Here is a 17956-nt window from a genome sequence, read left to right as displayed (position 1 = left end):
GCGGCCTTGGCCCAAACTCAAAGGCGTCTTCCCGCCACGTCAGCTCGCATGAGGCTCACCGGCTCGCTAACGACTCCTCGGGGAGGATTAAACCGAATGAGCGGGCGACGCCGTCGCTGATATTCATTTAGAGATTTATTCAGGTCATAATTACACATCGTGAAACATCGTAGGCACAAACATCTGGGCACGGCAGTGCAAACGATAGAGAAAACGTGCTTTCCATACAGATCCATCTCATCTTGTATTATTGGGACCGCGTGGACCAATGGGAGCGCGGGGATGCGAGGAAAAATAGAAGTTTGGGGTATTAACAAATCTTCATATATATATTTATTTATATTTTTATATATATAAATAAATAAATACATTTATATATAAATTAAATATATATAAATATATGTTTGTAAATATATTTATATTTATTTATATAAATATATATATATATATATTTAAAAAAGGATCTTTGTAAAATTAATTAAAAGCACAGCCTCAGGATAAACATTACAGTGCATTAAAAGACATGCAGCCAACTAAAAAGGGCTAAAGGTGGTTGATGCAGTAGACGACCACCGCTCTGAATGATCTGTGACATGCCGCTCACTGGTGAGCAAAATATTAAAAATACTCTAAATTAATCTGCATTGTAATAATATGTGCCTCCTATTAAAACTGTCAAACAAACATCAATATGATACCATGCCAGCATTTCCTAAATATTGCTAGGAGATGGATGGGGCTGTTATTTTTCAACTCAGTTAAAAACCATTACAGTTCAAGTAGACCCATTGCTACTGTATGCTCGTGTAAAAAAACAAATAGAGTGAACAGTCAACCGCGATATAAAAACACCTGGTACCTCTCACTAAATACATTCTGGCAAATCTCTAACATGTGGCGCCAACAGACGGCAGAGATGCAGTCTAGTTGCTTTTAGGAGACGACGGTGCGGCTTAAAAAGGAAACATGTGGATCTTGCGCAACCTTCCAGCTGTAGAAGTGATCGTTTATGGATCATTATTTATACGGAGCTCAGTGTTGTGCGAGGAGCGGAAAGAATCGGAGTAATTCTGCTGATAGATATGCAACTTTTTTTCATCCAACGAAAAGAAGGAAAAAAAGAGCGTAAGTGTTTTTCTAATTGAGAGGAAAAACCGGAGCGTATTCCAAACAAGTCTCCAGCTGCGTGTCTCACACTCACTGCCAAGTCTGCCGCTTCTTTCAGAGATTGAGTATGAAAAAAACGTCACTGTTCTCGGGGTCCGTGGGGGACTGGGGCCGTCTGGGGGGGGGGGCTCCGCGGTGGGCGAGCTGACTCAGCAGGTCCAGGCCGGAGCAGGGACTCGGGGCCACGCAGCACGCCCCCTCAGGGTTGCCCCGCTCCTCGATGGGGCCCTGGATCCTCAGCCTCTCCTGGGCCTTCTTGGCCCTGTTGGCGATGTAGCGGACGCGGCTCTGGCTCCTCGAGGACGTCCTCCGCACCGGGTTCTCGTCGACGGGCTCCGGGGCGAAGTCGCTGGCGGTCAGCGGCTCCACGTCGGTCAGCCGGCGCAGCTGCTCCGTGAGGTCGTCGGGCGGCCGGCGCCGCTGCACGGCGCCCTTGCGGAGCTGGTCCCTGGCCGGCCGGACCACGAAGCTGCGGCTGATGATGCGGTACTTGCTGTCGAAGTTGCAGGAGATGTCGTCGGAGGTCAGGTCCCCGAGGCTCTTGGACATGGCGGCGGCGGCCGGCGGGGTCGCGGGCGCCGCCTGCTTGAGCCCCTCCATGTAGAGCCGGCTCCAGGTGTTTCTCCTCTGAGTCAGCCGGCCGGGCGAGTCGGCGGCCGCGTCCGGGGGCGGCTGCAGGGGGCGGGGCTGCAGCTCGTCCTCGGGGGGCGGGGCTCCCTGCTGAAGATCGGGGCTGGACGTGCTCTTGCTGACCCGGAGGGCGTCGTAGGAAATCAGCGCCGAGCGGCGGCACGCGGCCCAGTGAGGGTCGCGGGCGGCGGCGGACGGGGGGGCGGCGAAGCTCCTCCTGGCCAGGTTGGGCAGCGACAGGTCGATGACGGTGTCGCTGGACGAGACGCTGGAGGAGGACGACACGCTGTCCCGGTGGCTGCCCGGCTCCAGCTTGCTCCACAGGCGGTCGTTGGCGGTGGCGTCCGTGAAGACCTCCGGCACCGCCGACCGGCCGCGCCCGTCGGAGGCCACGGCCGCCAGCACGTGGCCCTCGCTCTTCGCTCTCCTCACCGGTGCGTCGGGTGGCTGATTGTGAAACGGGGCCCTCCTGGCCTGGACCGCCGGAGCGCCGGGAACCGCCCGGGCACCGGGGGCCGCCGCCGGTCCGCGGTCGGACTTCGCCTCGCCGGCATCGGTTTTCTTTCCGCTCGGAGGTTCGTGGTTCTCCGCGCGCCGCGCGAAGAGCTCGGCGCCTCGGTCGGCGCGGAGGTCTCGACAGCGGGGTTTGTCGAGAGGGGCGACGCCGGGGTTCGGGAAAAGGCCGGGAGGTTTCTCGGGGCCGCCGCTCCACTTGATCGGACTCTGCGCTGCCCCGTTCGAAGGGGCGGCCGGCGGCGCCGCGTTGATTATTGCTGTGCGTGGCGACGGTGGGGAGTGGCGTGAAGACGAGCCTTCTGGACTGGACACGGGGCGGGGGACGCAAGGGGTTCTGGCGGCGTGAGAGCTCAGTGGAAGAGGAGCGGACGGCCTCGGCACTGAGGAGCAACCTGAGGGAAGACAAAGGAAAGGCCTCATTGTCGACGCCCCCAACGGCCCCGACACGCCTTCCGGTGGAGGACGTTGAAAGCCGATCCAAAACATGGATTGGGTTTCAGCGACATCACTGACCCTCTTAAGGTAACATCACACGGTGCGATACGATTGGCTGCTTAAGGCTCCTGCTACTCGTTCTGCTGCTATACAACCGGAGGACCGTATTTAACAGGTTTCTAATGGTTTAGAGGATCTCCAACGACTTACAGTCACGAACAAATTCGCCGAAATAGCCTTCAAACAAAAAGACCGGTTAGCGGCTGCTGGAGCGATTTATTTCAACATCTGTATTTAGTTTTATTCTAAAGTGATATTGATTATTTTATTGCTAATTTAGGTTATATTTTGATACGTTAGAAAAACTTTTTTTTATGATAGTTTTAGTTTATTTCATTGTGATTGTTGTTTTAATATATTTTAGTTTTAGGTTCTCTGATTGCGTAACACTGGGCCCTGTGGTTATATGTGGGGGTGGGTAGCTTCAGGACCAGCATGCACCTGGGCTAAGTCAGCATTTTGTTTGTTCTTTTTGTTTGTTTAGTAAATAAATTATAAGAATAGTGACATACGGAAATGGACATTACTTTCTTTTGGCAATTACATTTATAGTTCTATTTGAGTTATTTGGACAAATGGCGAGAACAGATGGTGTGAGGACCTCAGCCAAGCCGTCTAGTCCATCTACGATTCTTTGGGTCCATGTTCTTCTGGCCCAAACATTTACTTTACTACAACTTGCATCTCATTCTTACAGCTTCTGTGACTGCGCTGTCCTGTAGTAATGTGCAGGATTTAGTTTTGTGTCTTTCTTGTAAAATTTGATTTAGATCTTGATGAAAACTTGCTGAATAATTAAAATGCAAATAAAAACATCGTCCATCAGGAGGCATGATTGGTAGCTGTGTTGATGTTTACGTTGACTTTGTTTACTCGACAAAGTAACTTTGCAAAGCCTGTAAAACAGGCGTTTATTGACCTTTATTTTAATGCCACTGTGTTCCCAGATTAACCGACTGAACAGTGATTATGTTTAACCCTCCTGTGACCTTCAAATGTACTAACATCTTTCACCCTTGGTGTCAATTTGACCACAGCAATTAAAACCTCCAGAAAATGATTAGAATTAATATTGTTTCCCAAGTTTAAGCGTCAGGTACTTTATGTTTGTTTGTTGACTACCTAAATAGACCTTTCAATAATAAAAAAAGTTGATATTTCTTATGTTTTGAACTGTGAAAAACAGCCTGGGGTCAAATTGTAAAGGACATTGAAAACATATCGTCATGTGAATTTTATGTTTACCCAGTAGTCCTCAATAAATTAGGAAAAGTCATGAAATATGAAACAAAAGAAATTATGTCAATCATTCTTTTGGAGACGTTAAATATTGAATGGGGTCAAATTGACCTCAAAGGTAATAGGAGGGTTAAAATAAACCAGAAGTACCTTTAGACAACAGCCACAACACCGTGAAAAGTGATGGACTGGGTTAAAGTCCCGTCTAGACCCGCACCCCGACAGTGATGTGACCCCGGGGCCTTCACTACTCCCACCATTTTGAGTTTTTGCAATATCAAGAATATGTGGATACAAAAACAAACAAAAAAAAGGAGAATTTTGGACGTGACAGGAAGCAGGCTGGTGAAGTGAGGGATGCACAGGATGTATTTTTTTAAAAGGTTGCATGCAGTCAGCGGTTTACCTGGCTCTGGTCATCCCCTCAATTCTGCACTAGTAACAGAGAGAGCGTGCAAAAGGGACAGAGAGGAAAGAAGGAGTTTAGCAACACTGGAAAGAAGAGGAAGAGGAGGAGAGAGCAACAGCTCCCGGGACAGAGAAAGCATCTTCACAGGAGAAGTCATCACAAATCAATCTTCCACAAAATATGAACAAAAAACAACACAATGTAAAAAAAGGTGCAGAGAATATTGATCACGTGTAGATCGGAGAGCATCGTATGAAGAACAGATGTGAGCGGACGCCATGGACTAAAGGAGGCGCCACGAGATTCTGACGGTCACACACTGATGGGCGTCACGTGATGGATGGGTGACGCTGTGCAGCTGTCGCTCGGATATAAAAAAATAAAAAGGAATTCACTGAAATATTTCCGGTGAGGGAGGAAGAGGGGGATTTCTGTCAGAGCTCAGCCAGATGTTGCCGGTCATCCAAACACTCGACGCCATGGACTTCATTATCCTTTAGATGGTTAGAGGACGCAGTCTGTGACGCGGCATTGTATTCATTCGTCTTCTTCTGAAGACACTACAGATTAACATCAGCTTTCACAAGTGTGACGTTCATGAGTGGATTATTTGTTGAGCATTCAATCTTTTTTTATCCCTTTTGGTTGCATAAAGAAACAAGATGTCGACTCGACCCCATTGGTCGACGTCACAGTGACGACGCCCCCTTCTTGCGTAGAGTCGGCATGGTAACCAGGAAGGCGTTCACAGAGAACCAAGAACCAGACCTCACTGCCAGTAGCTGAGCTCGTACCGAACTAAAATAATTAGGTTTAAGAAGCAAGAGCGGTAAAATACTTGAATTGATTTAAGGTTAAAAACTTACCACGTCTCTCATCTGGGGAGCATGCAGGTAGCAGCACATTAACAGTATTTTAAGGCATGGGGGGGAAAAAACATTTGGAAATAGGAATAAGTGTTTCAGGTCAAAACCACACAAGTTAGAATTAAACAATAAAAAATAAATAACTCGGAGTACAGATTGTTCCTTAAACTACCAGGGACACGTGGGACGACTCCATTGGGGACAACATCTTGCAACCAAACAATCATTGGCTTGACCTGTATGGAGGCCATCCAGTCTACTGGAAAGCTACTAGAAGTCTACTGGAAGTCTCCTGGAAGTCTACTGGAAAGCTACTAGAAGGCTACTGGAAGTCTCCTGGAAGTCTCCTGGAAGTCTACCGGAAAGCTACTGGAAGTCTACCGGAAGTCTCCTGGAAATCTACCGGAAGTCTACCGGAAGTCTCCTGGAAGTCTACCGGAAAGCTACTGGAAGTCTACCGGAAAGCTACTGGAAGTCTCCTGGAAATCTACCGGAAGTCTCCTGGAAGTCTACCGGAAGTCTCCTGGAAGTCTACCGGAAGGCTACTGGAAAGCTACTAGAAGGCTACTGGAAGTCTCCTGGAAGTCTCCTGGAAATCTACCAGAAGTCTCCTGGAAGTCTACCGGAAGTCTCCTGGAAGGCTACTGGAAGGCTACCGGAAGTCTCCTGGAAGGCTACTAGAAGTCTACTGGAAGTCTACTGGAAAGCTACTAGAAGTCTTCTGGAAGTCTCCTGGAAGTCTACTAGAAGTCTCCTGGAAGTCTACTAGAAGTCTACTAGAAGTCTACTGGAAGTTTCCTGGAAGTCTACTAGAAGTCTACTGGAAGTTTCCTAGAAGTCTACTGCGCCCTCTACAGCTGCTGCAGGTGTTACCACTAACGCTGCCTCACATGCACCTTACCGGCGAAGAACATTGGGGACTTATGGCGCAACTCTTCCATTTTCTGGGAGAACAGGGCGTTCATCTCGCGCTGCAGGGTGCCCACGGCCTTCTTGCGGCCGTCGAGGACGGAACGTGGAGGCGGCGGCGGCGCAGGGGGCGACTCCAAGCTGCTCAGGCTGCCGAAGCCGTCGCAGCTGCTGCTGCCGTCGCTGAGCGAGAGACCTTTGTGGCCCCGACCCGTTGGGAACGGGGCAGACGTCGGGCCGCAGACGGCGCCGTAGTTGGGCGGGGTCGCTGCCCGCTGCCATCGGAGGCCGGTCCTGCAGTCTGGGGTGAGGCTCGGCGCCGGCGTTACGGTGTTGGCGGAGCGTCGTCGGGGAACGCTGCAGGATCGGAAACCGCTCTGCGGGGCGACTGGCTGGAGTCGGATGTGCTGGGCTCCCAGAGTTTGTCTGGCTTTGGCTCGAGGGAAGGGGACCGGTCGGAGGAGGAGAGCCTCGGGCGAGGCCTCTGTGCGCGGCGGCGGTGACTCGGTCTGGGTAGCGAGCCGTCGGCGCTCTGGCTGAACCGGCTTCTCGGGCGTTTTTTCGCCATCTGCCATTGTGTACTCGCACGCCTGACTAACCCGGAGCTGACCCTTCCTCTCGGCCTCCGGACTCTCCTTGGAGCCGATCACACACGCGATGCAGTTGGAGGACATCCCCACCCTGCCGGAGCTGCTGAGCGCGACGCGGGCGAACACCCCCGGCGGGTCGTGCCCGCCAAGCCGACTCGCTCGTTTCAGAGGCTCGCTGGCGGGATTCCGCCGAGCGAGAAGGGGGCTCTTACCTTTCCCCTCCTCGGGGTGAATAGCCCCGTTGGTGTCAGGTCGGTCCCAGGGGCCCTTGGCTTGGTGGGATGCCGGCGACTCCCCGTTGCGGTCTTGCGGCGGCGCGGGCTGGTGGGAGGCGGCGGCGGCGGCGGCCTTGAGCCGGACCTCGGACTCTCGCTCTTCGCTGGCGCCCTCCGAGTTGTAGTCTTTGGTTTCGATGGCGATCTCCGGGAAGCCCTTCTTGATTTTGGGCTGCTGGCCTTTGATGGGTGCGCTGGCGGTGCGGCGCAGGAGGTGGGCGCCGAACGGGTGCTTACGGCTGTGCTGCGCAGCAGCATGGCTGTCCAGGGAACCCTGCTTTGGGTTTCTGTGAAACAGCCCTTTTATGCCGGTGGCTGCTCTGGCCTGGCAACAAAAAACACACACAAAAAAACAAACAGTCAACACAAAATGGATCACAACAAACCACAATGAAGAAGGCACAGAGACAGAGAACATGTTGCCATAATGCAGGTGGCGCTGGTGCTCGCTGCATTACTGCAATTACACATGGGCAGGTTTTGTATTGTGAGCATGCTTTAAAAACTAATTCCATCAATACTCATTTTACCCAATAAATTGTGTGTAAAAACACGTGTGAATGATCACTCCGCTCTAACAGGATCATTCAGCTGTAACCATGCAGGCTTTGAAGTCCACTGGGATTCAAAGCATCACCCTCATGTCACTTCGATGTCTGTAGACAGCACCCGGAGTCCAAGTCGAACGCCACTGGTAAACAAAGTAGTTCCGATACCGCAATTATTAATATTTCAAAGTGTAAATATTTTCATGTGGGTTTATTTTTCAACATCCAAAAGTCTGAAGGTCCTAGACTTTTTTAATATCCTGGCTTTAACATGAAAAAAAATCCAGATTCTTACGAACCAAAAATAAAGAAAGGCTGAGAAATGATCAGTATTAATCAAACGTTCTAAAGTTCAGATGACGGGTAGTTAAAGAGTGAATAACACGTGATGCATGTTTCTGTGCCTCGAGGTGCTGATGGTCAGACATCAACTGATGACCGTGATGATGACAATCAGACAATGATGAAGTATTAGTATGAATATTGCACAACGTTTGACCACGAAAAGAAATGGTCAAACCAGATGGCGCTTTAGCGGGACGAGGCGTCACACTGTTACCCAACACCCTTGCTGTTCTTAAAAGTTCAAAACAATGTGAAAGAAGTAGATCCAAATAGTCCGTGGGGGAAAAAAGGGAAATATTGGCTGAACTGAACACGACGGCTCAGCCAATCAACGACCGTCAGACTCTATAAACTTGTGTGTGCTTCTGGATTATAAAATCTTTCTGGTCCAGGACCGTTTATTTTAGGTCAAAAACTGAATGTATGGGGGATCCAACGAGGCCAAAACATGTTCCATCTCATTTTTAGAGCAATCGACCCAAAAGGTTAAGATGTGCGACCAACAGACGGGTCTCTTCAGGGGGAGCCATGGTCTTGAGATGCAGAAAGGGCGAGAGAAAAGCACCACATCCCCCGATACAGTGGATGCTGAGGAATTGTGTTGTATGAAATGCAATGTTATGAATTGATTTCATGTTAAAAAAAAGGAAGCAGACTGAGAATGTGTGCCACCTGGTTGAGTGAAGACAGCAAAGTGACTGATGCCGGTCTGTGCCAGTCCCCGGGTCGGTCACGTGACACTAACCCACCGCTCAGAAGACAGTTTCTTACACCGTGTTGAAAAACAAAAGAGGGGTAAACGACCTCGGAGGCGCTGGAGCGCGGCGCCGCTGCAGGGGGAACGTGATGTTCTCTGCAGGCTGCCGGCCCTCTGTGACTCCCTTTAACTGTGTGGAGGTTGATTTGGATCTACTTGGGGAGGGGGGGGGGGCAGTGAAGATGCAGGGGGGTTAAAGTTATAACTCATGAACTACGGCATGAGTTGGCCTCATTTTTTGTAATGCTTGCAGGCAAGAGGGGCTGTGTGTGTGTGGCAGTGAGGGGGGGGGGGGGTCACGTGGGGGTCATGCACGATGCCGACTGGGTCTCACTACACCTGGGCTTTGAGCGGCAGCTTCAGGGCTCCTAAAAATGTCCCTCTTCTAAATGGAGCGTTTGGAAATAGAGGGGTCCACTGAAATCACAAACAGACACAGGAAGAGAGAGCGGGAATCAGAAAGGGGGGGGGAGAGATAAATGGAGGGGGGGGGGGGGGTAGGGGGGGCGGGGCAAGAGAGAAATCACAACTGAGAGAGAGAGAGAGAGGAAGTTCAGAGCAAGGACAATGTCAACAACAGAGCGTTGGAGACGTCAGAGTCAAAGGGAGGTGAAACCGACGCTCGTGTTGTCGTGGCGACGCCGACATCGATAAAGACTCGAGGACAACATTTAGAAACAGAAACAAAACACATGTGGCTGCACCCAGAGGTGCTCGAACCAGATCTCTCTGGAGCTGGCTTAGGGTACGGCGTCACGAGAGGGACAAACTTAAGCCATCGACACAAAGTCGGAGGCAACATGTCGTTTACTGGATCGTTTACTTTTTTTGGTCGTGAAACAGAATTAAAAACGAAAAAAATGTTCAAACAATAACTCTGGTGTGAGGTGTCGCCTTGAGGGAGTCATGGTTACGGTCGTGTGCGAGGCGACTTCTCACATGATTCAATGTTGACACATTTCGTTTTTTTCAAGGACGCTCCGAGAGCCAATCAGAGACGAGAGAGTAGCAAACGAGTATTGCAAGGTTTCTGTTCAGAGTCGCTGCTCATCCGATCGGCCTTCAGATCGAGAGCTGATCGAGCTGATCGAGATCGGCGGCCGATTGATCGCCATCGTATGTTTACTCTATATAAACGGATACAAAGCCCTGAGCGGTGTTATGAATGATTTGGGTAAATGATCAATACGATCTGCTGGTCCAGTAATAGATTAAGAGATCACACAGCTGCTTATTGATTGATCAGGTCTGATTTGTTCTGAATTGGTTTCAGATGCATTTTATTATGTCGTTTCCTTTGAGGATACAGTGCTCATCATTTTGTGCTTTATTTTTAATTATCCATTTCATTTATAATCTTTTTTTTAAGGTACCTGTTACGTTCACAGACAACTACGGGGAGCAACTCAGGGTTAAGTGTCTTGCTCAAGGACACATCTACTAGGGCGGGGATTGAACCGCCAATCCCCTGACTAGAAGACGGATATATATATAAAAGATATAATATATAACATATATACACATATAATATATATATGTATAAACATATACTATATTATATTGATATATATACATATCACTGTAGTGGATTTCCATGAGGATTGTCATTTGAATGTAAAATATTCTGCTATTTTAACCACAAAGTAAACAACAACAATAACATTTTCTTAAATGTTCGTGTTGTGCATTTCAACAACTGATTTATTATTGGATATTTGGAAAAAGAGACGGTTTCTGTACTATAATTAATATAAAGGTGACATGACTTCAGCTTCCTCCGTGGTACCTACCTTACCAGTGATGTCATTCACAGCTACGTGAACAAAGATGGACGCCTCCTCCATACCTTCCAAGTACACGTGGCGATAACCTACACACACACACACACACACACACGCTCATGTTATTTATAAAGACGTATTTGGCAAAGAATTTAACTGAAAGAACGTTCTACACTTGGCACCCCTAAACAACATGAAATTTTATTTTTCCGCATGTATCCGTTTGTATAGGAATTAATTATTCATACAGTTAAATTCAGTTTTCTTTAACCTCTGAAGCCCGACTTTAACCTCTGAAGCCTGACTTTAACCTAACTTTAACCTCCATCTCACCAAGTTAATGATGTTACTTTCCACAGGGAGAGTTTCAAAGTCTATGGAAAGAACAACGTTTAAAAAGAAGGCGATGAGGTGGGCGGGGCATCTGGCAGCAGGTGAGGTGGGCGGGGCATCTGGCAGCAGGTGCTTCGGCGTCTCACCTGGGATCATGCTGTTGAAGGCGAGCGTGCGCTGGCCGATGAAGTCCTGACCAATGGGGTCGTGATCCCACACGAGGAAGCGCACCAGGGCGAGCTCCGGCATGTGGACCGTGAACACCAGAGTCTCCTCCCACATCGGGTTGAAGCCTGGGGGGGGGGGGGGGGGAGAGAGATGGAGAGAGGAAAAGAGAGAGAGAAAGGTCAAGAGAGGCGGCAGGAGGACGAAGAAGGAGGAAAAGAAATAGAGGGAGTGAAAGAGGGATAGAGAGAGAGTGCATAGAGAGTGGACGGTCAGAGAGCTCAGCCCTCATCAATGATTCAGGGTGTGTGTGTGTGTGTGCAGACTGATTTGTGTGCACGTCTACTTGTGACGAGCTCATCAATTATAGATACACACACACACACACACACCTAACCACAGCTCTCGTGAAAACGCTGTGTCCACAGCACACGGCTCTTCACTCAAGAACAACTTGTGGTGTTTCTCTGGGTTCAACGTGTGACCTCTGAGGTCAGAAGACGGTTCGGTGATGGAGAACCCTTCCTCTGATATCCTGTTGCACCTGTACCCGAGAGGTTGTGCGTAGGCGACGTATCCTATGATTTAGGAATGTTTCCAATACCATGAGTCAGCTGCGGACATCTGATGATGTCATGAACGTCACAACTCGTCCTTCTCGTCTCCGCGTTGGGACGAGTGGACTGGAACTCGGGGGATATTCTAAAGGTGATTCACCTCTGCACCGACTCACCGTTGTCATCCACCACTCTGGTCTGCTCCTTGCAGCAGTCCACTGGGAGGCCGATGACCTCCACCTCCACGAAGGGGTCGATGATCTGAAGACATCACAGTGTCGAGTTATTATTGCTTCACAAAACAGAATAGATCTGTATTGTCAACCCGACGAGGTCTTACTCATCCAAACTGCTCATGTCGTGTCTTCAGTCACTTTTATATACGTTTACTGGACTAAATAAAGACGCAACAGGCATAACAAGTATATATTCTTCCGGGTATGGGTCCTACCTCTCCTCTGTCTCCCAGCATAGAGTCTTTGGGTTTGGGCAGCTGCTGTCCGCTGATGATCTTCAGCACCAGCTGCTTCTTCATCTGACCCGGCCGAGGGTCCTCGAGGCTGGGGTTGAAGGCCCCTGCAGGGGGACGGAGGAAGCACAGCGTTTACGAGTCCTCCCACCTATCCAGGACAGACTTAAAGCGAGGTAAATGATGTGAAGGGATGAGCGCGTCCCATCGGCTGACCTTCGCACATACAGGCCGGCTTCAGGATGTAGCCACAGTTGCCGTTGTTGTAGAACTTGGCTCTGTTGAGCTGGAGCACGCGGCCCTCCGACTGGTAGTTGAGAGCGACTGAAACCAAAAGCAGTTCACCTCATTACCGTCGAGCACTTTAAAGCCTCAGTGGGTCACTTTCATTTAAAGAGCTACTCGTATGTCATGTTTGGTGAATCCTGACAGCAGGACAGACAATCCGGTTCCTCTCATTTTGAAGATGACAAACTAAAACAGAAGAAGAAACTACGTCTTGTGATCTGAGCGTGACGCCAGCCATCGACAGCTGTGTCTCCTCGGCTCCCATTGGTCCATCTTCCTTTCCAAAGAACCGAAATATCATAAGGAGCAAATAAAAGAGGCGGAGAAACCAGATTATTATTATGTTTCTACCCTCCTCATGTACTGCCGTCAGGATATCGTGACTCACTGAGCAATATGATGATATGTTATTCCTTTAAAAAGCGTTAAGCAGCGTCTATAAGCAGCGTCTATAAGCAGCGTGTATAAGCAGCGTGTATAAGCAGCGTGTATATTATAGACGCTGCTTATAGACTCTATAAGCAGCGTCTATAAGCAGCGTCTATAAGCAGCGTCTATAAGCAGCGTCTATAAGCAGCGTGTATAAGCGTCTATAAGCAGCGTGTATAAGCAGCGTGTATAAGCAGCGTGTATAAGCAGCGTGTATAAGCAGCGTGTATTAGCAGCGTGTATTAGCAGCGTGTATAAGCAGCGTGTATAAGCAGCGTGTATAAGCAGCGTGTATAAGCAGCGTGTATAAGCAGCGTCTATAAGCAGCGTCTATAAGCAGCGTCTATAAGCAGCGTCTATAAGCAGCGTGTATAAGCAGCGTGTATAAGCAGCGTGTATAAGCAGCGTCTATAAGCAGCGTCTATAAGCAGCGTGTATTAGCAGCGTTTATAAGCATCTATAAGCGTGTATAAGCCGGTACCGAGCTGGCAGCCGGCGCTCCAGAAGGGCTGCGGGTTGAAGTTGGACGAGTCGACGCGGTACGACGACGGGTAGATGCGGGAGAGCTGCCGCTGGTTGAAGTGGATGAAGGACGCCGCTCGCTGCTGCATCACCTGGTGGGCTTTGGTCTCGCTGAGCGACGACACCTGCCAGCTGCAGCTGGCTGCCGGGGGCGACACACACACAAACAAACACAAGAAGAAATGTGCACTGATTAATAAATTGGTGAAAAATATGACCGGAATGTGATGTGGAGGGTTAAAAAATGGCCTATTTGTTCATTTCTTGTCCAATTTTAATCAGAACTTATTGCAGAGGACACGCCCCCCCCCCCCCCCCCCACACACACACACACAGGTAACCCCATCACTCACCTTGTGCCTCGATGTCATAGAGACCCACAGAGCACGTGTACTTGACCAGGTCAGACAGAGCTCTGGATAACTTCATGGTCTTCTTCTTCCTGTAGCGTCAACAAAAGGTCAAAGGTCACAGGAGGAAACGCATACGGGGCCTATAAGTAGGACATTATTTATACTTTTGACGTGACAGAACTTAAAGATTACGTTCAAAAGGTATCAACATCTGTCCGTCGCGCGTGTGTGTGTGTGTGTGTGTGTGTGTGTGTGTGTGTGTGTGCGCATACTTGTTGTGGTGCAAAGGGGCACGCGAGGCGCTGCCCGAGCTCTCTTGGTCCGTGTCCGTGTCCTCAAAGCTCGACGTCTTCTTCAGCTTGCTCGTCTTTTTCTACAGAGGACAAAGTTGTGAACGCGTGAGAGATCAGAGAACAACAGAGAGACGCAACCGGCCAAAAACACCGAGAGAACAGAACCTGTAAACCCAAAGCTCGGGGGGGATGAAGCGTCCGATTATCAATTAAAAGAAATTAAATAAAGTACATGGAACGAGTACACAAGCAAACCAGAACACGCGTCGACATATCACACACATATGATATTTAAAAAGATGGCATCAGATGTGTCATTCCAGAATATCAGTCTATATCACGTGGACAGATCTTTCGAAATAAATGTAGCGAAAAAAGAGACGGCGTGTATTTTCAAATGTATTTTTAAATGTATTTCTCCATATTTTGATAAATCAGTGCGTCAGGGTCTAGAAAATAAACCCGTTCATGGGGAACGCCATCGTGACGCAACCACCACGTGGGATTGGACTTCTCGGACCACCAACATGCGAGACACAAGGGGCGCACGACCCATGACCCTTGACCTCTGACCCCACAGCACAACGCACACTGAGGCACAAGTGAAAGGCGACCCCATCCGACGCCGCTGTGGATGATGACGTCATATCTAATCTACGGCCTTCTTGTAGTTCGTGGTCGTTGGTAATCTGAACATTATCTGGATTGTTACACATCTGGTTAGATGCTCTAGTTTCTCCCTCAAACAGCATCTTCCCGTATTTAGAAGTTCATGGGAATTGTGGATTTATTAGGTTTTTAATGCTGCTTTCCTGTGTTATGATGCACACCAGTACAGTTTAAAGGCAGAAGACCATCGACACTCATTAAACCTATTTAATGCCCATTTTATGGTTCGATGCAACGAGCCGCTCCGTCACACGACGACATCGACCACGGAGAAGCGCGGTGGACGCTGTTCTCGTTAAAATTTAAAAGACCAAAGTAAGGTGAAACCTCTTAGATGTGCAGAGAGAGAGTAAAAGGCCGACCTTGCGTTTGGAGAAGCTGCCCATGAAGGAGCGCCCCGTGCGCTTGTTGCTGCTCGGGTTGCCCTCGTCCGCCGTGTCCGTGCCGTCCTCACCTTTGACCTGCCGGCGGAGGAGAAACATTTTAGAGATGTGGAACCGATGCAGAATACGGATGAGCTCTCTATCCATCACCCGATGCTTGTGCTGCATTCATATCGTGTAGAATTTCCTCGGGATGATGGAAATAATTAAATTCAAACTGGGAGAATAAATCGCAACACTGTGAGAAACGACAACAACGTGTTGACCCATTTTGTAATTCTAAACTAAATAGTTTTCTCTTCTTAATGAGTCAAAAAAATATGCTGAAAATAATAGTTTAAAGTTCCTCAATATTAAATGTTTTCTTCCAGGTGATTACTAATTTCTCCATAAGAGATTCATATCGTGTGTGTTGGCAAGTTCTGTAAATTAAAAGAAAGCTTTCAGTCCCATAAAGGAACATGGGCTCGCGGTGCACTTCAGCCTCTTGTGGCCAACATGAGTATTACAGCAACAAACATCTTGCCATGAAAAAATACAAGTTTGAATATATATATATATAACTTATATCACCCGACTAAACGTTTCAAATGTTTTCACAGATAAGCAACTTATGAAATGGATCCTGCAGAAAACAATCACCAGATTAGTTTGCTTCACCAAACGTGTTGCTATGTGCAGGTCTTTATCATCATGCGTACGGTTAGACGTCAGACTGTCAACACCAGCCTGCAGGGTCATATTCATGCGCTGCTGCAGAACGTCATTGCAGATCTATGCATCACTCTCTGATTTGTTGGTCCCCAATTTTCTTTTTGATCTACAGTTAGATTCAAATATGTGAGGAACGGCGTCTTATAGCTTCAGATGAAAACAACAAGAGTATTGATCGAAAACTCAATTTAAAAAAGACAGCGAGGTAGAAAAATATGGACGTCTAGTTCAGTTTTGTGAAGAGGCTCCAGGACTCTATTTCAGTGTGAAATGTAGAGAGAAACATTTCACACGCACGCTGCTCCGAGCCGCATTAGAACGAGATGAAACGTGCTGCGTGGAACTCGTCTAAACTTCAGAGAAACATCGAGATTTATTTCTGTTTTCAGACGTCACAAAAAAAACAAATTAAACAATAATCTATTTAAGAACAACATTCTAAGAATCAATCTGTATTTTAAGTGAAACTAAAGTAAAGTTAGTCCTAATAAAAGTACTTAATGGTGAGACGAGTTCAATAGAGCAAGTCGTTAATTTTTTCTTTCTTTAAACTTACTTTTAATGGTTATTTACTTACTTTTAATGTTTTTTATTTCATCATTTTAATGGTTTTTATTACTTAATTTTAATGTGCTGTACTGTAGCGTCTCATTGTGTGTATTTTGTGTTGTTCTTACCACATTTACTGTGTTAGTGTGACTTATCCTGTCCTGTGTGTTATTGTTACCTTCGCATTGAAAATGCGGAAGGTAATGTTTTGATCGCCGTGTATTTATTTATTTATTTGTATGCGTGTTATTCGCATAACACAAAAAGTATTAAACCGAATCGCATGAAATTTGGTGGGATGATTGGTTATTATCCGGGGACCAGTTGATTAGATTTTGGGATCGATCGGGTCAAAGTCATGAAAAGGTCAAACTCTTCTTTTTACCATAGCGCGGTCAATTTTTATCCAATTGGCATGAAACCAATGCCAAAATGTTCATAATTCAATGCCCACTCTTGTGATATGCGAAGGTATGCACTCTACCGAGTGCCCGTTCTAGTTTATGTTTGTTATTGTTTTGTGATTATTATGGTCTACTAAGGGACTACAGATGCAAATTAGCAGTGTAGCTACAATCTGGTCCAGAGCATCACATGGTGACATTTACATTTTAACTGTCCCTTTTTAATAAAGATAATAATTAAAATATATGTTTCGCCACTAGGGGGCTCTTAAATCAGAAGAGTAAGAAGACCATGACTCGTGGGTATTGAAGCAGCAGCGTGGGTTTCGGCTCAGCCTGAGATCCGTTTTCATTCAGACGATATTGATTTGCACGTCTCAGACATTTGGGGGGTATGAAACCTGAGAGCCTGATTGGTCCGCGGGCTTCCCGGCCGGAGGGAGCGCCGCGATGGTGAAGCTGTCCGGGTCCTCTCGGTCTCGGATCTGAGACTCCTTCAGCAGGTTGTCCAGCTTCTTCTTGGCCATGTTCTCCACCTGCTTCCGGTTGGCTGATGTCTGGAGGAGGAGGGGACAGTTACAGAGAGTTATGGTTATGAAATATGATCTTTACGCAACACATGACTATTCCTGTCTGCTAAAAAGTATTGCACTTTTTTTAATACTGATTTAAATGTCCTTCTGCCCTGTGTTCATGGCCCAACAGGTGAAATAAATATTACTTAAAAATATAAATAAAGGTGGAAAAATGGTCATAGTTGGAAAAAAAAGAGTTTTGCCAAGATCATTTATCTAATTAATCATCTAATCTTTTATTATTTGTAATCTATTATAATCTATATATTCATTTATTCTGTGACAGGAGAGGAAACGAGTGAAACCGCAAAATATTTTTATTTTTATATTTTTGTGTCAGGATAATTATTTGGTGTAATACCCATTTTGGCCACAAGAGGCTGAAGTGCACCACTGTCAGTGTGATCCATGCAGGAATAAAGGATTAATGTTTGAATTAATTCATTTCTCACTTCTGTACATTTGCTCCACAACTGAAGTTATATTTTAATTAGTATTTAACTGCATTTGATAGTTTCATGAAGCTTACATAATGTTTATATAAGGCCAGAAGTTTGGGCAGTTTAAAACCATGTGTGTGGAACATTATGAGAGCAAAGACTCGGGAGGATCTTCAACTTCTATCTTTCTCTGTGCTCTTTTTTGTGTATATGTATTGTGTAAATCATTGCAATATTATTCTATATAATATACAAAACAGAAAGACTTAAAAGGTAAAGGTAGAAG

The 17956-nt window shown here is 47.3% G+C and overlaps 1 protein-coding gene across 2 annotated transcripts in view; it reads right to left on the bottom strand.

Moving 5' to 3' along the window:
• Positions 1 to 117: 117 nt before the first annotated feature.
• The window catches only part of plch2a (phospholipase C, eta 2a), a 47297-nt gene continuing 29458 nt past the window's right edge, over positions 118 to 17956 (bottom strand). Inside the window, exons 11-23 of one of the 2 annotated variants that reach the window (XM_056422327.1) lie at positions 17057 to 17212; positions 14968 to 15066; positions 13916 to 14016; positions 13644 to 13732; positions 13250 to 13432; positions 12268 to 12375; positions 12034 to 12158; positions 11759 to 11843; positions 11007 to 11153; positions 10537 to 10616; positions 7034 to 7421; positions 3798 to 3815; positions 118 to 2693 (exon numbers count right to left, since the gene is read on the bottom strand). In XM_056422327.1, coding sequence (XP_056278302.1) covers positions 1222 to 2693; positions 3798 to 3815; positions 7034 to 7421; positions 10537 to 10616; positions 11007 to 11153; positions 11759 to 11843; positions 12034 to 12158; positions 12268 to 12375; positions 13250 to 13432; positions 13644 to 13732; positions 13916 to 14016; positions 14968 to 15066; positions 17057 to 17212 — 3051 coding nt within the window. In that variant the 3' untranslated portion in view covers positions 118 to 1221. Of the gene's footprint in view, positions 2706 to 3797; positions 3816 to 7033; positions 7422 to 10536; positions 10617 to 11006; positions 11154 to 11758; positions 11844 to 12033; positions 12159 to 12267; positions 12376 to 13249; positions 13433 to 13643; positions 13733 to 13915; positions 14017 to 14967; positions 15067 to 17056; positions 17213 to 17956 lie in introns of both variants that reach the window. The other variant, XM_056422326.1, reaches the window with a different exon arrangement.

Source organism: Pseudoliparis swirei, chromosome 9, assembly GCF_029220125.1.
Source record: "Pseudoliparis swirei isolate HS2019 ecotype Mariana Trench chromosome 9, NWPU_hadal_v1, whole genome shotgun sequence".
Taxonomy (NCBI): domain Eukaryota; kingdom Metazoa; phylum Chordata; class Actinopteri; order Perciformes; family Liparidae; genus Pseudoliparis; species Pseudoliparis swirei.
Note: the sequence above shows the minus strand (reverse complement) of the source record. Positions and strands in the feature narration are given on the sequence as shown.